The sequence below is a fragment of the Camelus ferus genome, chromosome 12, assembly GCF_009834535.1.
Source record: "Camelus ferus isolate YT-003-E chromosome 12, BCGSAC_Cfer_1.0, whole genome shotgun sequence".
NCBI classification, from domain to species: Eukaryota; Metazoa; Chordata; class Mammalia; order Artiodactyla; family Camelidae; genus Camelus; species Camelus ferus.
In genome coordinates this window covers 56144083-56169963 of record NC_045707.1, presented here as the reverse complement: position 1 = coordinate 56169963, position 25881 = coordinate 56144083, and the positions used below count along the sequence as shown (strand labels likewise).

Genomic DNA, 25881 nt, shown 5'->3' with positions numbered 1-25881 from the left:
AGTTTTCTGCATCCCACTGGAAGAAAGGGAAAGATAGAGAGGAGGGACAAAACCCCTTCTTAGAAGTCTTGGTCCAGTACAGCCTACCTCAGAGATTTGGGTGAAAATCTAGTAGTTTCTCAGGTTTTTGGCCTTTCGGCTGCTCTCTGCTTGATAGGATTTGAGGCAGGTAATAATTCCCCCTGACGTTCTCTCTGGAAGTCCAAATTTACAAACTGTGGGTCCAGAGATATGTATCTGGGCTGTTATATTAAGAGGCCTCTGCTGGCTTCACGGCTAAGTTAACTTCTCCAGTCCAGCTTCATGACATACTGGTTAAGCGCCATGACCTGAAATCAGATTTTTGGGTTCCAGTACTGGTCTGCCACTTACTGTGTAGTCATGTTTCATTCCTTTGCAAAATCAATCCCTTCTATTTTCCCATCTGTGAAATGGGAATAAATACAGAGATTTCCTCAAAGCACTGTTAGAAGATTAGCTTAATTAATCCCTGTAAAGCACTTAGTAAATGCTCAGTAAAAATGAACAATTATTATTACTAGTAAAAAGGTCTTGTTGTTCTCTGACTCTGTCTACAATGTCTCAAATGGACTGAATGCAAAAGGAACAGTTATATCAATGGTCGTCTAACACTGACTTTCAGGTTCACCTTGTACTGTGCCTGGTCCATGCTAGATGTGATAAAAATAGAAAATATTACATATTTTCCAGTTTTTACCCTCAATTTGGGGCCTAAATTTTTTGTTTGTGTCTTGTTTTGTCTTTAGTCACAACACATACGGCCGTTCTAGTCTCACTTGTAATCTATAACTTGTTCTTTCAGAATGCTTAGATTTTTAAATTTGAATTTAATGTACATAAATGCTTCACAGATGGTTCTCCACTTGGTTTCTGTTTATTTCTTAATTGATGGTTGTCTATGCTTAGAGACTATTTCTTGTATCTTTAGTAGTCTGAGATCACTGAATATGATTTTTAATGCTTTTCTTACTCTGCCTAAAGAATTAACATAACTTCAATCTTCCAGGTAAACCTGTTACTTTCTTCTGGGTCAAACTTTCCAATGCTCTGGAGAATCTTTCTAATCTCCTCGCCTCTTAGAATCAGTTTCCTGTTATTCTATGCACAGATTCTCTTTTGCTGGTTTCCTGGGGAGATCTCAGTCAGCTCATTGGCTAACTGATCACCTGGGATGTGTAGCTTGTGGAGCCATAACATTGTAGAACGATCCAAGTGTCTGACATTTGTACAGTGCTTCCACCTTCGTAAAGTAGTTTATCGTCCATGATCTCAGTTAACAACCAAATAAAGTCTGTGAGCAAGTACATCAATTTCTAGATAGCAAACTAGGGATCTAAGAGGTTAAGGAGCTTTGTCAGGATCACCCACTTTGTAAGAGCTTGGGCAGCAATGAGGGGGGTCTAGTCCAATATTAGAAATTTCTTTCCATTTAAATATGCTTCCTCTTAAATTAGTAAACAGACACAATTTCAGATTTCAGCTCTGCTATTTTATTTATCTTTTCTGTCATGCAGTTTCTTCAACTCTCAGATGGAATTAATAATATTGATCTCTAAAGATTTCTGTGAGGTTGGCCTGTAGCAAGCATTTGATCATTACATTAAAAGAAAGAAAAAGAAACCAGAAGAAGCAGACAATTAAGTCCTCAGAGAAAGAGAGAGAGAGAATCATAATGACTATGAGATATCATGTTTTGTTCTTTATAATTTTCTATCCCTTTCCCAGATCTAAGAAGTTAACCAGGGCCTTTAGACTCCCTTGTCATAAGAGGATCCATGGGGCTCAGCAAATACAAAAGTATCTGAAGAGAATTCCCACTTCCTGTCTAAACTCATAAATTAAAATATTTGTTATCTAAGATTAAAGTCTTAGGGGATGAGTGGGGACTCTGACATTTTGAACCCACTCCCTTGCAGTACCTAAAGGAAGTGACAAGATCTTAAAAAGAAAGCATTGTTGATCCTGGAAGTCTGAATATTTGGTTCTGAAATGTTGGTGCCAAAGAGATTCTTAGGCCCCAAGCATAGCAGAAAGGCTGGCGAACTTCAAGGGCTCCCATGGGTTTAGGCGATGAGACTTGCCTGCAGCAACCATGTCAGGTTGAATACAAAGGGCTCCCCTTCCATTTCAGTCAGACACCTGAGCCACGGGCCACTCCAGAGCATCCAGGGGAGAGAGCAGTTACCCATCAAATGATTGCAGTTTAATCTCCAAACAACCCGGTGTGATAGGACTCCAGTTAAGTTTCTTTTTTATTTAAATTAATTTAACAACCTGATGTTCCCTACACACCTTGCTTGGGGGAACTAAGATTCTTATTCTACTAAAATAGCATTAGAGGGAGAGAGAAGAAGGGAGAGAGATTTATGCCAAGTGTGATGGACCATTGTAAGAGGAGAGAAGTCTGCACCTGAGGGAAGGAGAGAATGCCAAAATATGACTGAAGAGTAAGAGGACTGAGGGGTTTAAATGTCAAAGGGCCAAAATAATGAATTTCCATCAGTCCTTTGAACCCTCCTGAGGGGGCATCACCATAACTTCTGCAGAGTAGTCACCTATCGGACAGCTACTGACCAAGTTCCTGTGTTCTTAGACGCTTGGCTTAAGGGTGCCACCCATGGCAGACCGTCAGAAGGGTAATGGTAGCCCCTCGGTTTTGCATGTTTTTGCATGATGGTGGGAACTGTGCTATGTCATACTCATCTTTACATCGCCAGCATCATGTAAATAGAATGTACTCAAAACATCCCTAACCACACGGTGGGTTGAATTAGCAAATGAATTCTACGTTATACAAGAACTTTGAGACCTTTCCTACAGATACTTCAACAACGGTCCACTTCCACCGAGATTTGTGTAACTGAGCTAAATAGGCCTAACCTCCAGATATGATTTTATATCTGTGATAATTTTCTGAAGTTGTATCTTCCTCATTCCAAGTGATCACTGTTTACGAACCCAAACTCAGAGAATACAGATTAACGTTTACTTGCTTTAAAACAATCAGCAGCACATAGACCTTATAATCACTCTCCATCTGTTTCTTGATGATCATGTCGAGAATAACAAGCATCCTCTTCGCAAGCAATAGTTCTTTTATGTGCATCTGGTGGTAGAGAAAAGGAATGAGTTGCCCCATGGTTTATGGTTTCATTTTAGTAACTCAAAAAAAAAAAAAATAGAGAGACTGTGTATAAGTAAGTTATTAAATATAAATAACTATAGCATATTTCTTTCCAGTGTTTGTGCTCATCACTTTCTAATAGAGTTAATGATTTAACATATGCTGTTTAGTTGAATTTTATCATAGAAGCCACTTCTTTTTTTAACAACAACAAAAAATCAATTCTTAAATTGATACTTTATTTTAAACTGCCTCTCATAGAGATAAACGCAGGGAAAGGGTACAGCACTTCAGTCCAGCAAGCACTTACTATGCAACCACTGGGTGCCAGCACAACTTTGGGAATTTGCCTTTAACCATAGTAAGAGAAGCAAATTTCTGTGTTTCTTTTTTTCAATCTACTTGGATATTCTCAGGCTGTTTGAATTTTTTAAAAATCTTTATGCTCAGCATAGAAGTAGAGGAAAAGGTCAAACAATCTGCATACTTAACTGTGTTCAGAGCCTGGTTCTTATTTCTTCTCTGCCTGGAAGTGGAAAAATAGACAAATCCATTTTATTATTTAAAGAAAAACCATAAAGATGATTTTGTGATCAAAATACCCATTTGGAAACACCATTTTTGGTATTCCTAAAGGCAGGAACCATATATTAGGTAAAATAGCACCATGCTAACAAAAAGGGGTCAACTGATGGTTTTTTGTGGTGCCGTTTTTATATACACAACACAACTGACAAAAGCCACCCGTCGTCAGTGGAATCACCACAAGGAGTCAGTCTGACTATTCTAATGGAAATGTCTGGGAAATCTTGAAAGTTCAAAATAAGTATAACCAGGATGTCTTTTGAAAATTAATAAACGAGTTGTGGTAGCATGAAGGAATATATTTAAATATATGAAGAACAGTCGGGAATACCTCAAAAGAATTATTATTTTTTATTTATTTATTTATTTATTTGGCAAATCTCTGACTTCTGTGCTGGCATTGTATGGGAGAATCCCTTTCCTCTCCTGATCACAGCGTCTCACACATCAGATGCAACAGTTGTTTCAGCGGGCACATCAACACAACCATTCCTGACAGGACGTACGTTAGGACAGTGAATGTAGTTGAAACTGCAGAATTTAGACAGGCAGCATACCATTGATCTGGGAATGTGGCCAGAGTATTGCAGGTAACACTTCTTTTTAGAGAAAGAGACATGTCCCTGCACCATGTCACCATCACCTCAAGTACTGTCTCTCATACTGACTCGCCATGGTTTAGGATTTTTCAGTTGTTCAAAAGTGCCTTGCACGATATAGGAACGCCATCTCCTGAAAATGTATGTTTTGCATACAGCCATTTTCATAGCTTATAAAACCAGATGTATGCAGAATACACAGGGAAAGCTAAACAACAGGACAGATAAAATTGTCGGGTTATAGTATGGTGAAAAGAATAAATAGAGTATTTTTGTTTTACAAATTAAAATTTTAAAACAGACTAGTTGATAACTGGACCACTTACAACCCTACTCAAGTGATGGGCATTTATGGAGCAGGTGCTATGCAAAGGACTGGAACGCGAAAGGAATAAAGCTGTCTTTCAGTGTTTTTACCTCAGGGGAAATCTTATAGCACGAACGGCAGAGGTGGATACGGAGCCAACAGTTGACAAGAGAACTTGCTCCATTCTCTGGAAAATATGATGATAAGAAACAGATTTCAGCTATTCCTTAAGTTTCCCCTCTACAGGACAAAGAAGCTGCCAAGAAATGAAGAGACACAGACTATGACACACATATAACCCCTCCACCTGCATCACGTCCTCACAAGTTGCAGTGTGTCTTTGATTTAAGTACAGGAGACCTACCCATGAAGTGAAATCATCTTCTCACATGAAATAGTGTATTCTGTAGAAGAATCAGGCAAAACAAATGAGTATTTCTGTGACATTCTTTAGGAAGCTGTTCAAAATACCTCTTAACATCAGTAATCAGAGGTTCACATAAGCCCTACTCTAGGATGTAGAATACCACTTTTGCCTCCACTAACAAAAACAAATAACAGCAACAACCACAGCTCAGAGAAGTTAGGGGCAAAGTTCTGTTACTCTATTTTAAATACATATTATTTTCCAGTTCTTGTGACATAAAATGGAACTTAGGGCTGCCCCTAACATTTGCGAAGCCCTAGGCAAGAGTATAAATGGAGTATAAACACATATCATCTACCTTTTAAATCAAGCAAACAGTTCTTCTCCTGTGACAAATGTACTTTCTTAGCAACAGAATTGGAAAATATGTGAAAACCTGTTTTTTCTTATGACTGAAATTTGGCAAATTGCCAGAGCTGAATGAATTTAATTATTGTTATTCATGTTGGGCATTCAGTTGATAGGCCAGTGATGTCTTGATAAGTCATAGAATAAACAACCATAATATATACATTATTTTATGTTTTCTATACAATTTATTTTCTCCCATCCATGTTTCGTCTCAGCAAACTCATTAATTATGTCTCTGAAATCAAGATTTTTGCATAATTTGTTTTCTGATAACAGTAATGATCTAAGGAACTAAATATGTAATTATATTCAAAGTATAAAAAATATGAATATATTTTCATCAAAAAAACAAATTTATGTAAAAAATATAAAGATAAATTATGTTGGTTTTGAAATAAATTATATTTCTTCTAAAATATTCATAGGGAAAATACAAAGTATAATTAGTAAATATAAATGCTTGAAATTAAAATTCTTTAAATAAATCTCATGAAAGAATTTTATAAAAATAAATCAGTTAGTAATCCTACCATTTAAGGTCCATGTAGTTGCCAGTGTAAAGAATCAGTACCACATTTTATTACTAGACCTACAAAAATAAATTTAAAAGAAATGAATTGTTCAATGTTTCATAATAGTCCAGCTGCTATGTGCAACAGTTGAGACTATCACAGTAATTTGTGAGAACGGACAGAATCATGAGTGGCAATATGTAAGCAAGCAAGGCACACTGGGACCTAAACAACGCAACAAGATTGAGGGTGATGAAAAAGCAGTTACTGTGAAACAAAAAACTCGCCCTGCTGTTGGGTGACTTCATGAGGGGACTCTCTTATCCAACATACAGAGTCCAAAGATGTTGGATGGACTGGGGCTTGATTCCAGCAGGTATGGCTATTGGAGGAGACTCAATCTGCTCAGTGGGAACACATCCAAAGGAGTCCGTAGGCATCAGGCTACACTAGAAGTCAAGAGATGGATGGAACTGTGGTTTCAAATGATACATAGCAGAACCTCCTTGAGTAGCGGGAGGGTCCAGGTAACAGAGCTCAGCCTCCATTGACAAGCCTGTCAAAGCTAGGCAGGATGTCAGAGCTCCAGCCAAGTGGGCTTAGGTGCAGGGAAAAACTCTCCATCCAGATGGGTTTTGAAATGATGAGAGAAAACCAAAACAGATGTCTGTATATATACATAGATTCAACCCACACAACCAGGGTGAGGGGGAAAGCATTGATTCAGTAGGCGAACAGTGAGGGTGACTCAGGAAGCATGTGGACCCCGGGTCCCTTCCACTTGCTGATGATGCAGTTGTATTTTCTGCCATAGTGAGAACTGTTTCTGATTTTGGTTGAGGTTGAATCTGAATGGAAAGGGCATTTGTGATTAGCATTGAATGGAGCTCAAGAAGACATGGGCGGAATAATTTTAAAATAGTGCCATGGCATGCCATATTTTTTTAAAGTGCATATGTGGCATTGTTGGGGAAATTATTTATTATGGTTTTAATCTAGAGGTCCAATATATTGGTGAAGTTTAATTTAACTATGATGACATTTTGAGCTGATTTTTATGGGTAAATTTTGAATTAAAACATTATGTAAATTTTCATTAATTTGTTTTAGGTGGATGTATATCATAAAATCAATTTTGTAAAATATTTAATATACATCTTAAGACTCTTGAAACTGCTGTTCCCTATAAGTCAATCCAGGGCCCTATGACTGCAATTATCTTAATATGAATAGTTTTTACAACAATGTTGAATAACTAAAACTGGGTACTGCCTTTTAGTATTAAGTATAAAAACTTATGTCTATTACGAAACTAAGCTGACCCATGGGTCACAAAATTTCTGAACACAAGATTTTCAAAGAAAGCCAAGGCATATTCTTTCAAATCCCGGAAAGTAATTCTAGATTACTTCACATTCTAAAGATGGCTTTCAATGCTGTCAGTAATACTGATGCTATACGAGATTTCAAAGAAAAGAGCTTTGGATTTGGAGCTTGGATTTCAAGGGACTGGTGAGGATAGTGGAATATTTGCCTGTTCTTACTGACTTTCACATTCCAAAGCCTTTTTCTTTCTATGACACAGGAGCCACTTAGATTTGGGGACTCTGCACTTTAATAGTAAGTGGCAATTAGTGAATCATAGGAAGTAGAAACTATTTTTATTGATGCTTTTCCCAAAAAGTTCCTATCTTAAATAACATTTTAGCTCCTCTGACTGGTCTGAGATAGGGAATGACCTCTCCTAGGAAACTGCTTTGGTGGAAGCTTTATTTTGCTGATATTCAGGCAAACACTTTGACTTTAACTCTAGTTTCAATTTATTTCCTATAATACAAACAACAAATCAGTCTTCCTTTACATACATGATGTATTTTGCTGAAATTATTCTACCAACAGTCATTATTGAAATAAGCATTAATACTACAGAAATATGCCATAATGTGTATTTTAAAAGTGCATTTTGTAGGGTAACTTTAAAAAACATACATAGATGAATAGTAACTTAATTCCATTAATATCTGATAATGTGAAATGGCATTACAAGAGGTACACTGCAAGTGTTCATTAATTATCACTGAAAGTTGATTTCCAGCATCACTTTCTTTCTAACCGTAGTAAAAAAACATGTAACATGAAATTTACTCTCTTAACAATTTTTAAGGGTACATATAGTATTGTTAATTACGTGTACATTATAGGACAGCAGATCTCTAAGATGTTTTCACCTTGCATGACTGAAACCCTGTATCTGGTGAATAGGAACTCCCCATCTCCCCCTCCTCCCATCCCCCAGGACCACTCACAGCATCAAGTTTGATGAATGAATCACTTTTATTTAATATTATACAGTTCCAGAGTTTTTCAAAAGTATCTATACATATTATTAAGGATTTTTTTTAAATTTTGAGTTGCTTTTACTGAATAATTGTTTCCAGAACTTTTAAACGCTTTCCAAGAATGAATGGCCAGTTTTGACTTCTTTGTTATCTGGGGTTTCTGTTATAAAAATAATTTTAAGGGTTAATTTTAGTAAGATGAAGAGATAGGAAATGTAATTAGGACATCTTTGTGTATACATTATACTCTGTAATCTCTGCATCTGGCCTCAAGGTAAAAGGCTAATTTTTCTCTATCTATAAAATAGTTTTAAAAAGTACTTCTTGATGTCTGTCTGTGCAGAGCGGCATCTCCCCCTTGGCTCTCAATACTAGATTGGGAGATAAAACTTTCAGCAGTAAGAGTTAGTCCATTATTTGCCTGAATCTTGGCTTCTTTTTCTTTAAAATTTTTTTCTTCTATTTTTTTTCAGATATAAATGACATACAGCATTGTGTATGTTTAAGGTATACAACATAATGATTTGTCTTATATATATCATGAGATGATTATTACAGTAAGTTTACTGAACATTCATCATCTATATAGATACAAAATTAAATACAAAAACAATTTTCCTTGTGATGAGAATTCTTACGATTGACTCTCTTAACAACTGTCATATATAACATACAGTGTTAATTATATTTATCATGTTCAGCATTACATCCCTAGTACTTATTTATCTTGTATCTGGAAGTTTGTATCTTTCGACTGCCTTCACCCAGATCCCCCTCCCTCCACCCTCTGTCTCCGGTAACCATAAATCTGATCTCTTTCTATGAGTTTGTTTGTTTGTGAAGTATAATTGATCTACAATACTATGTTAGTTCCCATTACATGACTTAGTAGTTTGGTATTTCTGTATGTTTCAAAATGATCACCACAATAAGTCTAGTTATCATCTTTCACCACACAAAGATACTATATAATTATTGACTATATTTCCCACAGTATGCATTTCATATCCGTGACTCATTTGGTTTGCAACTGGAAATGTGTACTTCTTAATCTCCCTCGCCTCTTTCTCTCCTCCCCCGGGTCCCTCTCCTCTAGAAACCAACTGTTTGTTTCTGAATCTATGATTCTGTTTCTGTTTTGTTATGTTTGTTCATTTGTTTCATTTTTTTTAGATTTCACATATAAGTGAAATCATACTGTATTTGTCTTTATCAGTCCAACTTATTTCACTTAGTGTAATGCCCTCTGTGTCCACCCATGTTGTTCCAAATGGCAAGATTTCATTCTTTTTTATGGCTAAGTAATATTCTATTGTGTGTGTGTATACTCACACACACCACACTTTCTTCATTCATCTGTTGATGGCACTTAGGTTGCTTCCATATCTTGGTTATTGTAAATAATGCTGCAGTGATAATGGGGGTGCGTATATCTTTTCTAATTAGTATGTTTGTTTTCTTTGAATAAATACCTAGGAATTGCTAGATAGCATGGTAGTTATATTTTTAATTTTTTGAGGAATGTTCTTACTATTTCTCATCACGTAGGCACCAATTTGCATTCCCACCAACAGTGCAGAGGGCATCCTGGCCAATATCTGTTATTTGTTGTTTTCTTGATGACAGCCATTCTGACAGGCATGAGGTGACATCTCACCATGGTTTCCATTTGCATTTCCTTGATGATTAGTGATGCTGAGCACCTTTTTATGTGCCTGTTGCCCATCTGTATATCTTCTTTGAAAAAATGTCTATTCAGAGCCTCTGCCCATGTTTTAATTAGGTCATTTGGTTTTTTTGATGTTGAGTTGTATGAGTTCTTTGTATATTTTGGATATTAGCCCCTTATTGGGTATGTCATTTGCAAGCAGACATGTGAGCTTCTTGGTGTTCTCTGCAGAAATTCACTGACACTAGTATTTCTATTTTTTATATTCCAAATTCTGCATATTCTGCCAAATTTCAGTAGCCATTTGGACTTGACTCCTTTTTTGTTTATATAAAACCTAAACATGGCTGCATTTGTATGGCTCATGCCTTTGATTCCATGATTTTATAAAAATATCAGCAGAGCAAAGATGACACTTTGAAGTCCTCCCCAAAGCTGTTCTTCATCATCTTACAAAGGGTTTAAAGAAGTCAGAATCTGAAAAAAGTCACTTTATTTTGAAGATGGCTCTCAATATTGTTAATGAGATGGACATTGTATAAAATTTAAAATGGAACAAAACAGACGTGATGTAGAATCCTGGGTTGTCACTTACTAGTTGTGCCATTTAGCACAAGTTTCTTAACATCTTTGACCCTCAGTTTTGTCATTTGTGAAAAGACAGTAATAAAACCCATCTGGTCAGACTCCTGTGAGAACTAAGTTGCATAGTGTATTTTAAATACTTAGCATAGTGCTGCTACATAGTAGAGGCTCAGTGAATACAAATGCCTTTTTCTCTCTGTCCCTACATCAGAAACCCTATATAATTTGGCAGTGGGTAAGAGAGACAGTAAGGGAGACAGGGAGGAAGGATTAGAAGAAAACAGCGTATTCAACAGGGTAAAGGCATACATGTGGACATCTGTACGCTTGGCATTTAGTTGTGCTCTTTGGGCAAAGGAATTGGCTCCTGTCCCCAGAGCCAGGTTAAAAAAAATGGGTCAACCAGGCAGTTGTCTAGTGCTTGATCCATTAGGGATACAAAAACCACAACTGAAATAAATTGGAAATATAGTGCATATTTGATTCCTTTCTGACAAGATGTAAAGATGATCGATACCTTGACTTGCAACTCAAAAATCCCTTTGGTCATTATCAACTCATCTCCACTGGGTATTTTTGTGGCCTGCTTCTGTAAGCAGGTGGCCTGGTGCAATAGCCCGGAGACAGGTCTGTAGTTCCTGTTAGCTGAAAGGTTAAAACTGACTACAGAACAGGGTATATGCTGTTTGCTGAGAACCAGTGATTTACAGCAGAAGTTTAAACACTGTAAGATGTTTCCAAAGATGTTGTCTTGTTCTGAAACCTCCCAAAAGTAAAACTGACGATAGAACAGGAACCAGGGAAAAATGAGAAATGTTATATCGATCACAGCAGCTTTGTCTATAGTAGCCAAAAGCTGGAAACAATTCAAATGCTCATCAACAGATCTGTGGATAAAAAAATTGTGGTATAGCCATACAAATAGAATATGACTCAAAGATAAAAAAAATGAACTATTAATACACACAAAAAGTGAAAGAATTTCAAAATAATTACACTTAGTGAAAGAAGGTAACTCTTACCCCTGAAAAGTATGTAGTATTATTTCCATTTATGTAAAATTCTAGGAAATGCATATCTACCCATCTATTTGACAGAAAGCAGATCAGTAGTTGCCGGCGTCACGTGTTTGCAATATAAATCAGGGGAGACACTTGGCCAAAATTACCCGAGGTAATGGATCATAACCTTCTAGCCTAGCGCTGGCATGTGATTAACTCCAGGGAAGAGGTTTAGAGGAACAAGAAGTTCCTGCCCCAGGTTCACGTTGGTGCTCAGCTTGGAATTGCTGAATTCAATGTCTTCATCATTTGTCGACTTGAATCCAAGGACCTACTCTCTGGAACTGACTGCCAAGAAAATAAATGTCTTTCCTTCAAATCTACCACTGCAGACAACCTGTTTTCTTACTAGTTTGTGTATCTCAGGGCAAGATCTTCACATGTGGGAGAGTAACTTTGTTGTTTTGTGCACCAAGATTTAAATCTTTTGGTAGGAGCAAAATATGAAAAAAATGAAAGATCAGATTGAAAAGGACAGAAAAAAAGATGAAGAAGATAAAGAGCATTTGGGAAGAAAACTATAGGATGGTGGAAGTCTATATGTAAGGCCATAAATAGGTCATTCATTTGTAATTATTAAATAAAGTATCACAAATTTTAAGATATTCATTCATTCAAATGGGCAAATTAAATCTATTGCAAAAGTTCTAAACGAATTGACTTTTGGTCAGTTATTATTGGATGACTAGGCCAAACTGCAAATAGACTTTCTAATCATTGAATAGGAATAATAACTGGATTAAATAGGCTTTACGAGGTGCAAATTTGTAGTGGGGTTTTAAACATAATATTAAGTCACTTTTATAAATGCTTTATTTAGTTTTCCAAATTTTAATTTGCATTGATACTTTCATTATTGTGTTGGAGTTTTCATTACGCTTATCCCAGTTATTTTTCTTATAGATGGTGTGGATTACCTTAGGAAAAAGTCTATGTCTGCTTTGAATACATTTATTCTTAAAAATATATGGTATATGTGTGTATTTTATGAGGGAGAATTTTTACTGCAGATTAGAGTGCAGTCTTTGCAGGTGTCTGTGCCATATTTGGGAAAAATTAGGCAAAAATGGTAGACCAAGAAAGACTTCCACAGTATTTTATCCTGAATCATCTGAGGGACAGTGGAGGAGGAAGAATGTGAATTTAATCAAGGCACCTTGGCTGCAGCCAGGAATTCTCTTTCCTGAAATAGATCCTAATGCAGACGTGGACTTTTGAATGGGAGAAGGAGCAACTAGGCTATACTGAGTAGTGGTTAAAGGTAGAATTTTGAAGTTAAAAGACATACATTCAAATGTTAGGTCCACTACTTAGAGGCTGTAAGACCACGGACAATTTCCTGAGCCTCCATTTCCTTATTTGTAAAATATGGTCGTAATGGTACCTATCTCTTATCTCCCAGGGCGATTGTGAGGGTTAGATGCAATCATGAATATAGATTTTGCTCAATCAAATGCCTAATGCCTACAAAGTGTTCAACAGCTAGTAGCTGTTTCTTAAATAAAAACAGGTGGCACGTGGGTATGGAGCTGATCAGAGCATGAGGTTCGGGACTAAAGCTTTGACCACTGCGAGGAGTAGACAACTGGTTTTGACGTGAACTCATTGCGTTGTCCAATGTGGTAGCCACTAACCAATGTCGCTATTGAAATTAAAATTAATTAAAATTAAACGCAATTTAAAATTCAGTTCTTCAGTCCCACTAGCTGTATTTTAAGTGCTCAATAGTGATGTGTAGCTGATGGCTAATACACTGGGGAGGACAGATATAAAATCACCTTTGCAGAAATTTCTACTGGACAATGCTGGCTTTAAAGGGTCCATGTTGGTCTGAACATCAAGGCAACATTCATGAAAAATTGGTTAATTTACCTAATGTCCACATCGAAACTAATCATCTTTCTACTCTTTATCATTAATTTTCCAGAATCTGAGATTTATCACAACTGTGTTACCCAAGATTCAATGCAATTCTTCAAGCTGTTCAAATATTTTTGATCACTGTTTATATCAGTACATGGGAATGCATTCAGAGGGATTCTAGGAAGGAGGCTGTCTTTGCTTTTCTTGATTGAGTTTCTGAATTCTATCATTAGCCTCAACATCTCTGCAATTATCCATATCTAGTTATTAACATGTTATTTCTACACTCCTCCCCCTCCTGCATCTCTTCATCCTCTGAATTGGAAGCTGGGAGCTTCCGAGATTCTTAAAATGATCATCGTTGTAGTAGTAGTTGGTTCTTAATAGCCCTGGGTTTGTGACAGGTGACAGGATCTCTTTCTGTGGCTGCATTGTCCTAATTATATTCCTAATGGATCACAAGTTTGGGGATAAAGCGATGTTACATATGTAATGTCCACAGGGCAGCATTTTAAGGGATGCTGGGAACCATCTAAAGGTAACATGTGTAGCCGATGCCTTTACTGTCACTAGTTAACCAAGCAGCCCGGGTGCCTCTGTCAGCTCCCTGACCCACATTTCATCCATGCTCTGCCGTTTTTCTCCCACAGGGTTATTTCCTGAGTAAAGCCCAGAGCTTATGAGTTCCGCAGCAGAGAGCTCTGTTCTGACCTCCCTAAACACGCAGTTCCACCTGCTGGGCTAGTATGCTTCTGCTTCCTAGTCAATCTGTTAAGATTTTAGCAGGAGATTTCTGGATACCTTTTCACCAAACATATGGGCGATCGTAATTACTTTGGCCTGGGACAATTTTAGAATTGAGAGAGCAAGGAAGAGGTGCAAATCTTCTGTTAATAAATAACCAAATCTGTGGGCATTTTAAAAGGCATTCTAGGCAGCAGGAGAATTTATGTGCCACATCTCACCCTTGGCACATTTTCCCAACGAACTGTTCAAAGAGAAGTTACATTAGGACAAATAGAAATGATGACCAAGACCATATGTGGAGTTTTAGTTAATATTTATGCAACACCCAAAGGGAAGATGGTATTGCACAATAAACTAAAAATGTCTTAGGCAAATAAGGAAACCTTTACCCCAAGGGACTGGCACTGCAAAGGTATGAATTATACAATAAAGGGCTGGGAATGCAGAACAAATGCCGGGTAGGTCGGGGCGACTATAAAAAAATAATTCATTGAGGAAGTGGTGAGGTAGCAGATGTGTGGAACCTACTTGGGGAAAATAAGGGCTTAGCACTTTTTTGGCCAGTCTTGTGTCTGAGGTAGAAAACTCAAGCCAGCCAGCCTGATTTCCTTCATCTGTGCAGAGCAACAGTAGCTTTAAATAGTGAGGGAAATATATATATATATATTTTTTTCAGAACCCATGCAGCAATCTCCCGATGGGTAAGTACACCTTAATAAATTAAAAAGCAGTGCCCTCAGGTTTGAATTGATCTCCCAGGATAGTGATGACATTTACATCTTTAATCTGATTTTCCCACACCAAAGTTGTTCCAGGCAGGGAGAAAATGCAGGCATTGGCTGCTTGGAGAACAGTCTGAAAGAGACCAAGGCTTAATGCACTGGAAGAATAGTGAGACCCACGTTAAATTATAGTAGGAAAATTTGTTAAAAGCAACTGGATTTCTCAAACACAGCTGGATTTTCAGCCTTCCATTCATCAGGGATGGCAAGATATGCCACTTTGTGGCATTTCTCACAGTCCCCTGTGCTTCTAATTCAGAGGATTTGGGGGTGGGGAGAGGAGACAAGGAGGAGGTGGGGGAGGAGGCTAGCAAGATTTCTTTAGAACTGTTGGAGCCTTGAAAATGGAGACAGCTCTGGAAAGTGCTTACAAGCTTTTAGCAGGCTGAAGTCAAACCCCTCTCACACTTTTATGCCTCTCAGTCCTCTTCATTATTGAAGAGAGCTGTCTGGACTTCCCACCATCACTTTCCTGCAAAGCTGATGCAATCTTAAGAATTTTTAACCTACTTCCTCCCTCTCCTCCTTTGTTAATACTTCACTGTCGACCACAAATCAGTTTACCCTATTCTCTCATGATAAAAATGGGTGGATTTTCAGTTATTTTACAGTTTCTGCGAAGCACATTTCTTTATTTATTGTCAACTTTTCCCCTTCTCCCTGCCCAGATGTTTACGTAGGTATCACACAGAAAACAAGACTGAGGAGGCCCCTGCCCTCTTGGAGCTGCCATTCTGGTGAGTGCAGATACTGGAAGCATACTACGAAGAAAATGATGCAGCTGATGGGACAGAGATCCACGAGGGAGGGGCTACATGATAAAATCTGGGAAAGCCCTCCTGAGGCAATGACATTCGAACTAAGACTTGAACGTTGGGAACAAACTGGAGAAGGGCTGGGGAGAAGCACTGCATAAGAGAGGAGGAAAAGTGTAAATTCCAGGGGAGAAGGATGTGTTTTGCTGGAGCACACTGACTCAGGAGAGAGGCAGTCAGGGTCAGATGAAGGTCTGGCTGGCCATGGTTAAGAATTCGAGTTTTAGTCTATGTGCGACAGGAAGTCATTGAACATTTTTTGGCAGAGAGATTGTAGGATTTCCAAAGAATCTTCTGTCTAATACCTGAAATTATGACTGTGGGTGAGAGGGGGTGGGGATTGCAGGAGGAGAAGGAAGGAGACAACTTAGAAGTCTTCTGCGTTCATCCATGCAGGAAACATGGGTAGCTCGGACTAGGACTGGAGCAGTGTGGATGTAATGGTGTATGTTTTGGAAGTAAACATCTATATTTTTAGTCAACAACTAAAAGGATAGGAGGAAGTTGGAGAGAATAATAATACTAACAACAACAACAATAATAATGTTAATAATAGCAACTAACACCTCTATTGCATTTAGGATCCTTTGAGATGCTTCCAACATGTTAACTACTTTTATCTGCATAATAATAGTACCCATAGATAGGTATTATCGTCACTGTTTTATAGATGAGAACACTGAGGCACAGAGAGGTAAAATGATTGGCCAAAGGTCTCATAGCTGCAGAGCAGGGACACCAACTCAGGCATCAGATTCTAGAGAGGGTGCCTTTCCTCCAGTGTTCTAGGATGTAGTATCAACATTTAAGTACAATGGAGGGACAGAGACAGAGGACCTTGATGGGCCAATTGATACGATTTTAAAAACATTTTGACAGTGAGCAGAGATTATGGGTTAAAAAAAAAAGATAAAAGATCAGTCCCTGCCTTTAAAGATACAGTACTCTTTTATGTGCATTTATGTTTTTCCCCAGGTCCCATAAATGGGTCCATCGTGGTGGCATAATAGGTATAATAAATATTCATCATTTCATTTATGTCTACATAGATTTCCTTGTGAATTCAGGAAAAGATGGAACTTTGTTTTGCAGACACCCAAACCATGGTATTTGCTGTTCAGACCACTGCCAGACATCCAAGGGGCTCAATTTCTTGCCTCTGTTTTGGAGAGCTTGCTGGTTAGGTGCTGCCTTTGGAGTGTGGTGGCAGAGAGGTGTTGAGGGTCGTCAACGCTCTACAAGTCTGTTTTTGATGCATTGTGGCTGCCATGCAGCAGAGGGCGCTGCAGTAGTGTTCATCGTGGTCCTAGGGAGCCACTTACCCAGCCAGAAAGCGGGCCAAGCCAGGAGGAGGTGTGGCAGGCAGCCCACAGTCCTCTTTGGTTTTGCAACTTTAGTACCCAGGGCTCGTTCTACACAGACCATTCCTCTACACCGTATTTCATCATGTTGGGCGCCTTCCATCCAGTCCTGCATCCAGGCGTAAAGGAAAGGGCATTAGCTACCCGCCTTCCTAGGTTTAAGGATAGCCTGTACTGGGTTGCACCGGTATTCTCTTCTCTGTGTTCTCGGGGTCAGTTTGACAGTCCCCTTGAAACTACGAAAAGCCCCCGCCCCTGCGGCGTGTTTATGTATGTGCGCGCGAATCTTTGTTTCCTCTTTTGGTATCCTTTCTTTTTAACCTAATTGCGGGAACATCCGCCGCCCGCCCCACGTCTTTCCATTGACATTTGGGGCAACGGTAGGCTCAGAGCTGAAATCTCTGCCTCCTAAGATGCCCCTCAAGCTCTCCAATTCCCCTACTCCCACTGCATTTCGACTCACGCACGAGGGTGTATGACAGGTCGCATGTATATTTGTGGCAACCAAGACTGTAGCACTCGTCAAACCTGTTCTTCCCCTCCCGGTCCCCATAAGTCTCTCCAGCTGACCGGACTTACGCCTGGCAGCGCCTGGCACACATAGTGCCGGGGTTGAGATCCAGCCGGTGCCAGACGCCGCCCGGCAGAAGCGGGGAGAGCGACCGCATCCTCCTCGGTCTCGTTTCTCCTGCAGCTCCCCCGCCCAGGGCGCATTCCAGCTACCCCTTTGGGCTGCCTTCCAGCCGTCGCCCTTGGGTCCCAGGGGCTTCCCAGAGTGAAATCGAAGGTGAAAGAAACAAGGGGAGGGCGGGAAGTGGTTGGGAGGAGCCTCCAGCCCTGTGGAGGGTGGGAGGAGCCTCCAACCCAGGGGGTATTGTGGGAGGAACCGTAGGGGCGGGCCTGGGTGGAGAAAGGGGCTGGGCGAACCCGGGATGGAGGGTTGGCTACGCAGGCGCGGGGGCAGCGCCGAGAACCCCACGCGGGAGCTTCTAGAGTCTCCAGCCACCGCTTCTCACTTCACTGGAGAAGGGGCTGGGGCCGGGAGGGAGCTAATAAAGAGTGGATGCGCTGCAGCTGCTGTGGCGGCCGGAGTCCGCCCGAGCGTCACGGGAGCCGTGCGCCCGGGAGGCGGCGAGGCAAGGCGGCTCGCTTCGTCCCTCCCACCCGCCCTTCTTTCTCTTCCTCCAGCTGGTCCCAGAGCCCGGCTCGGTCCGGTCCCTCTGCCCCCATCCGGCACTCTTCCACCTCCTCTGAGTCCCACTCCTCACCTAGGGTGCCCCTCACTGCCATGGGTTAGGGTGGCGGCACGAGCTGCGCGAAGGACCAGCCCTGTGCACAGATCCGCCGGGGGGCGCGGAGCCCGAACGCCGCTCGCCGCTCTTCGGTGCTGGGCATGGGGAGCGCCGTGTGAGCCCGCACCCGGGAAGGACGCAGGAGCTGCGGAGACGGGCACGAGGAGGAAGAGGAGAGTAGTGGATTGGAAGGACCTGAGAAAGGAAGGGAGGGTAGAGAAGCGAGGGAAAAGTGAAGCTGGGAGGAGAAGGCGACGGAAGGTGGGGATTGATGCTTCTGTTTTTTGTTGCCGCTGCTGCCCTTGCTCTGAGAGCCAAGCCGGAGGAAAGGAGGTGGAGAGATGATTGCAGAGTTGGTGAGCAGCGCTCTGGGGCTCGCCTTGTATCTCAACACCCTGAGTGCGGATTTCTGCTATGATGACAGGTAAGGGGGTGAGAGGAAGGGGTCACGGGCTGCTTGGGGACTCCGCGGTGGCTCTGAAGCTTCCCGCTTTAAGCCTCGAAGTGTGTCTTGGAGGAACTAGTCTAGCACCTGAAGGTTTAGGAGACGCGTAAACATCAACACCTGAAGCAAATACCGGGGACGCGGACGCACTAGGAGGACTGAGGGAGTTTGTGTTCCTAGTTTGCGGCAGGTTCCTTCCCCTTCCTTCTCGGCTCTTGGCAGACGCTTAAGTTTCTTAGCGGAAATCACAGCAATTTGGGAAACTGTTTAATGAGCTTATTTTTAAAAAGTCTTAGGTATTCCTTGGTACAACAAAAGCACATTGAGCGATTTTACGTCTGGACTGGAAGGAAGCCGCTCCCCGCCCCCTAATAGATCTTCCCCGTAGCGTTTCCTTTTATTGATGGGACACTTTTATTTCCCGAGGTTAAAACACGTTTGACAGTTGCCAAAATAGTGGAGACATCGCACTCTGCTTCAACTTTCCCTTTTGACGTTTGGTGCACTTTACTTTGAGCCAGGAGATCGGTGCTGCTCCTCTCTCCCGCTCCCCCGCCTCCTTCACCAGTCGATGGAGTGGCACTCTGTAAAAGCCTGAGCTTCCCTTTCTGTTTGGGAGTTTTATACTAGACGTTAGCGATTCTCTTGTGCTAATTGGGGAAGAAGATGCCCCTAGAGACTGAAGCTGTCTTTGCACTTGGGTTAGTTTGGGTGGCTAATGAGACCTGAACTGTGTTGTCAAAGAAACTGCATCGATTTCTGGAAAATGGCACAGTTGTACTCGTGTCTCTCCACCTATTTTTTAAACGTTGTTAATGTTTAGAAACTGATGAAAAGCTCCAATAGCCATTAGGGAAAATTACAATTTGTGCTTTTCCGGTGACTTAATCTGAGTACAATTAAAACAGATGCATAATTAAAATAGATTAGGGAGACCAGCACGCCTGGCTTAACTTATTAACCGTCCTGGGATGTTTCATGCTCCATTGAAATTAAACCATCCAAAAAGTGAGCACAGATTTACTTTGACAGCTTTTCAGCAGCCTCTCTGGACTCTGGAAAGTGAATGGTTCCCCAGGGTCAGGGCAAGGCAGTGAGTGAACTTAAGCAAAGTGGTTGATTGTGAGGTGAGATGAAGGCAGAATCTGTTCCCGGGGGTAATTAGCCATATTCTGTATTCTCTGATGAGCACACTGTCCGGCTAAAAGCATGTTCATGCATGTATGCCTTAAGTCAGCGAATCTTGGTTCACAACCCCATGTCTTGTCTCTTATGAAATCCCCCGATCATAGATACAAAAACATCCAGAAAACCCTTCTTAATGCATTTTATGTAGTGTCTATCAGAGACTAGTTGATAGGAAGTCACTGTTAGACATAAACTTTTTCTCAACTTGTAAGCAGTATGCAGATTTCAGCAGCTGTGCTGCATGTTCTGAGAAATAAATGGTGTGTGTGTAAGGGTGAGGTAAGCTGCTTCTGTTCCCTCCAATTTTGTGTTACTGTGCACCTGCTATTTCTTGAGCATTGGCAGGAAAAGCTCATGCTTCCAAAGACGGATGACTTTTCACTAAAGTGAGCTCAGGGAAGAGTCTGGGCAGTTACTGGTTCTGCTGGAGACAGTTTGAAAAGTAAGAATTTAAACCAGTAATTTAGAGCTTATAAGAAAAAGGAATTTACTGTAATACTGTAACTATTGTAGAACATGGTGCTAAATCAAGCATTCCTGGTATAGCTTTTCTTTATTGTTGTCCCTTCTTTAAAAAAATACATGTCAGAAAAAGCTATTCAGATTAAGGCTGGAACTAAACTAAATTTGCATGTACATTTTCTCTATAGACTTAATGCTTACTCTGTGTTCTTTTATTATCAGAAGTGTTGGGACTTTGTAACTTGGGCAGAATGGTGTGAGTGTGAGGGTAAGTCAGTTGTGCTTTGAATGCTGCGGGGGTGGGGGTGGGCAATTGTCATAAGTTCTTTACCTGCTATATAGATTGAATGGAGTGCCAAATTTCTGACTTACACCTACCTACGTAGATGAATTTAATGTGACGATTTGACCATATCATCTAATGGCTGGCATATTCAGTATATGATACATAGACATTGTACACCGATGTGATGTTGAAGGCCTGTAAATATAAATTATACTTAGCCACAATTTGAAGAGTGTATTTGACTCGAATTTTCTTAGTAGCAGAACTGCATCTGTAGTCACCCACTCTGAAGAGTATGAAATCTTACAGGTACCAAACTTGTTTTTTATGTATCCTAGAAATTATGAAATGTGTACTAATGGGAGCATGGAGCTTGTTTGGGGTCTGCATAGCATGTTCAGGTGATTCAGTGCCAAGGTGCACTGTAAGTGGTGTCTTTCGAGACAGATGTTCTATCTCACTGGTGGGAGAAAGGGGGAAAGAGCTGGGGAGTCAAGTGGAAACTTTAGGAGGATGATAACCTGTTTATTTCCACCACTCCATTTCAGACGACAAAGACCCAAGAGTAAAATTTTAAGCTGCGGATGTGGATTCTGCTCCCCGCCGCACCCCTCCCCCCAAAAAAAACAAACCTTTTGTGAAATGTGGGTCTGGAGGGAGAGGGCAGTGCTAGAAGGGAAAGGGCAGCAGCTCGAGGAGGGAGATGGCTCTTACGCTTGACTTGCTTAACTAAGTCAAGACTGCATTTTCCCTGAAGAATCTGGCATTTACTGTAGGAGGGCTTTCTATTGCTTCAGCTTAAACATTATTGCTGTGGTACTTCTCAAAGTTATCATTTCTTTTAAATACAGTGATCAAGTTTACTTTATGAACTATATGTATAATTACTTTCAGCGTTTGCTGTATGTAGCTTGGTTGAGATTAAGGGGTAATCTGAAACTCTTAGAGCAAAATCAATTTCCCTACAGTAAAATTTACTATTTTACAAGTGTTCCTGTGCTAAACTTAAGAATATGGCTATGATGTGATGAAACAAACGGTAAAAGAGTCGAATTCACCATATCTAATGAAAAAGCATATACGGTTTCAGCTTCATCCCCTGCCTTCAATCTGGTAATGACTGTATTGAATCTTAAATTGTGGTTGGAGTAGAATTGAAATTATAAATAAGCTGTCTTTGCCAAATTTTAAGTCATGTTGCCTGTGACTTCTTGAAGGACCCTTTCATTTTCTGGAGAAATTTGATGTTGAGGTCAGTGGAAAAAATTTGCTGACCCTGAATTCTCTGCTCTCTTACATATTTGTTGAGGATAGCCATTGCATCCTTTTCCCTTCATCCTCTTTAAAAGTCCTGTTATGTTTTGCACAGAGATAATACCGAAAGAGGAGTCAGTTTACTTTAAACCAACAAAAGTAAACTGTAAATACTGTTTTCTAGTCTGATTTCATTTTGAACATGTCATCTAATTGACGGCATGCCACTTACGATAGATAACAAGTGAATAAGAAGATAATGCAATGAATACATCTTTTTATTCTCATGTGAGTAAAATAATGCATTGGTTATTAAAAAAAAAAAAAGACAATTTGAGTTTTTGAAAGTGGGAAATGGGTTTGTGGCTGCTTTGGAAAGTTTTTTCCTTATTGCCCATTCTGCAGTTGTTAAATCCAACCATGACCATTAACATTACCTTTAGATTTCTTAGTTATTGAGATGCAGTAATTGTGTGAAACTTGGAGAACCAACTCCACAGCAGGAATTTCTGCTCTTGAATCAAAACTACCCCAAACTCTCAGTAGCACATTTCTAGTTCAGTTACTTGTTCAGATATAAATGTAAATCTCAGCTTTTACAGAAACCTTTGTTAAGATTTCTTTCCTTAAAGTCATAAAGATTTTGATTAACAGTATTTAAAATGAAGGAATGGAGGGAGGATTTAAGGTATACTGACAAGTTTAAAAAAAAACAAACCTGTGAGTGTGTGTGTGTGTGTGTGTGTGTGTGTGTGTGTGTGTGTGTGTTCCCCTAAAGATACTCAACTAGACCTTCTACTTGGTCTTTTAGTGTTATTGTCAGTTTGGGTTTTTGACCTGGTATAAGAATCCCTTGTGAAATGCTCAGTCCCTCTAACTTCTCTCTAAAAAGGTCTAATAGACTCACCTTGGACCAATCCAGGAATTCTTATCTTAAAATTCTAGTATGTTCAACCATTGAAGGTATGTCTGGTATTTAGTAAAAGCATGTTTAGAAAGAATTATTATAAAATCAAAGTAAATAAGGGAGACGTTTGCTTTGTATCAAAGGTCGTCTCTTTAGGTCTTTATTGAAAGAAGCCAGTGTGTACAAGAGTTTATTTTATTCTCATCTCCTTCCCAGTTGATCATATACTGAAAAAAAGGCCAGCAGGTGCAATTTATAGCTTATGAACTATTTTATATGACATTTTATTTTTTAGCTCCGTTTTGACTATATAATCAAATCTATGTAGAAAAGGTTCTTTTTGCTAGTTGAACAAGTACATCTCTTAACAGTAAATTAAAATTAAAATTAGGCGAAGCGCTTATGGACCACTTTGCCTTACCTCCACTGAGCCTGTCACATGGGGTTTATCCTAGCAAATGACCCAAATACAAGCACTGAACGGACAAGTCGAAATGCCACAGGGAAAATCGCTTGCCAGCCATCCGTCTCTTAGTTGTTTTTGTGTATAAATATACTATATTTTGGGGGGCTGTATCATTGCATATCATTCACTTACGTCATCTCGTCATCTGCACTTAGTTTTTCAGTGCTAATGTGCCCCTACGGTAACACTGAATTCCCTGCTGCTGTAATTCTAAAACAGCTACAACCTTTCGGATTCCAACGTGAATGAGGAGCAGTTTGTCTTCCTAATCTCTTTGTGGCTGTTCAGTGCACTAAAAGCACTTGTTTAAAATACCCTCGATGGTGCAGCTGTTTATCACAGGCAAGTGGTATGCTTTCTCTAAAACCGGCACCTTCCTAATAAGAGGAAAGGACAGAGTTTACCCTTAAGGCGCTCTGATAAATCTGTGGCTGACAAACCTACTTTCTTATAACTTCATTATTCACCCCCAACCTGCTTTTAACCTAGTAACATTCATCTTTCAAATTTTTTGATTCTCTCTTGGAAACGGCCTTGTATGAGCTTTGGGTACTTACTTTAATGGCCTCGCAAAAGTGACGAGTGTTGCAGCTTTGATGGAAAGGACAAGTGATTTACTGAATGTAACCACCTGCCTTCAATGAATAGCCATCCTCATTAACAGCCTAGTTGGAAAAAAAAGGGGGAGAGGCCTTTTGCTAGGGGCTACATACCTTCTGTTCTTCATAGGATGAAAAAGGCATAATATTTTGAATAATTACAGGTGTAATTATGCACAGTGCTGGATGGTTTCTTGGAAGATTTGATTTGTATGTGCCTTTGAGGAATAAATGACTACCTTCCTTAATTCACTAATTGTGAATATCACTATACGCGGGCTTCCCGTATAAATGGTACATAATACCCACAGCAGCTGTTCACTCTGGTCCGTAAGCATCCCTACCTGTCTGACCTTTCCTGCCTGTACTTTACCAGGTACTGTGCAATGTTTGAATCTGCGAATGTGACGAGGAACTTAAAAAAGGCTGATAGCTTGTCCGTTACCAGAACTTCGCTTGTATTTACCCATGTTTATTTTGAGTGGTACTCAAATTTTGAAACTTTTACTGGGATTCTCTTGGCTTTTCTTCTGGAACATCTCTGCTGAGGATCCATAGTAGATGGTTTGAACTGAATTTGGATGGTTTGAACTGAGTTTATCCTTGATCTGGTGCTCGTTGGCACTTTATTCTTACATGTGGAAGCTTTAGACTACCATTCCCAAATATCTTCTTCCTAACTGTCCAGGCCAGTTATTTTCCTTGGAGGACTGCCGAGGCTGGGCTCTTTAACTAGATTTGCCTTGACTGGTCATAGGAGTTGAAGACACTTGCCTCAGAGATTATTTTGGCTGTATTTTCAAGGCAGTTAATTCCAATAAATTGCAACACTATCAAATTTCAATGAACCTCTTGTCCTCATCTCTGACATTTTAGCTTTGCAGTTACATTTGTCCGTTTCTCTGGTGCTCAAGATTTCTTAGAATAAAAGGTCTGGATCTTCATTTCAGTCTTTTAGAAACTTTCTGGAATTACAATTTTGGGTTCACCTATGACCTTTTTTCTTTACAAGTATATGGGGAAGAATTGAGTAATTCTATCTACTCAGGAGAATTTTGAAGATTTAGTCTCAAGATTTTACATTAAAAGTTGCTATCATGTTTTTAGAGTAATTAATTTTATTTAAAGGCATTATTTTATTTAAGGGCATTTCATAAGATGCAGTTAGTTTGAACAACTTAGAAATGATTGTTTTGAAGATGGAGAGAGATTTTTGACTTGCTCATATCTAAAACTTGAATATGAGAAAGAGATTAGAATTGAAAATTCAAACTCTGCCTTTAGATTCCATTTATAATGAAGTTATATGTACTTTTACTTATTCTAAGGCTGTACACAGTGCTTGAGAGCAGTGCTACTGTATCTGTTTTAAAAGTACCGTAGTAATTGGCAGAGGAGATACTATTTGCTTATGATAATTTGATGAAAGCTTTTGTTTCTTGATGTCTTTGCTGGGGATTTTGTGCTATCAGAGGGAGGCAGGGTTCGAAGCATGGCACAGCATGTAGTTATAGTCAAGGAGACTGAGTAAATTACGTGATTTATCAAGTGAAACACACATCAGTGCCCTTGGAATAGCAGCTATGTGGTAGATGTTGTGGCCAAATAAAATATTTCTGTCAGATCCCTTTGTCTTTGATAATTACCCTTTATTTCTGTGGAATTTATTATAATAAATATAATTATTCCTCAAGAGCATCAAGTTTTTTTTAAAAAAAAGAAGCAAGTTCAGTCTAGGTTTATGATTATGGCTTAATTAGGAAAGAATGTTTACAAATATTGCCCTGGGGTAAAGGAATTTACTGACATTTGAAACTGCAAAATTCACAAGTTT

The 25881-nt window shown here is 39.7% G+C and overlaps 2 protein-coding genes across 8 annotated transcripts in view; both read left to right on the top strand.

The window, feature by feature from the left end:
- TMTC2 (transmembrane O-mannosyltransferase targeting cadherins 2) overlaps positions 1-25881 on the top strand; it is a 481539-nt gene that overhangs the window by 106377 nt on the left and 349281 nt on the right. The window contains exon 1 of one of the 3 annotated variants that reach the window (XM_006189277.3): positions 18638-18864. The exons of the other annotated variants lie outside the window; for them this stretch is intronic. Coding sequence (XP_006189339.1) covers positions 18782-18864 — 83 coding nt within the window. The 5' untranslated portion in view covers positions 18638-18781. Of the gene's footprint in view, positions 1-18637; positions 18865-25881 lie in introns of those variants that run through there. 3 annotated transcript variants of the gene reach the window in all.
- Positions 1-25881, top strand: part of METTL25 (methyltransferase like 25) — a 348849-nt gene that overhangs the window by 182321 nt on the left and 140647 nt on the right. Inside the window, exons 13-16 of one of the 5 annotated variants that reach the window (XR_004324858.1) lie at positions 14867-14891; positions 15641-15709; positions 17843-17935; positions 18337-18355. The exons of 1 other annotated variant lie outside the window; for it this stretch is intronic. The gene's annotated coding sequence lies outside the window, so the exon portion shown is untranslated. Of the gene's footprint in view, positions 1-14866; positions 14892-15640; positions 16796-17842; positions 17936-18336; positions 18356-25881 lie in introns of those variants that run through there. 3 more of the 5 variants (XR_004324859.1, XM_032493825.1, XM_032493826.1) reach the window with 3 other exon arrangements.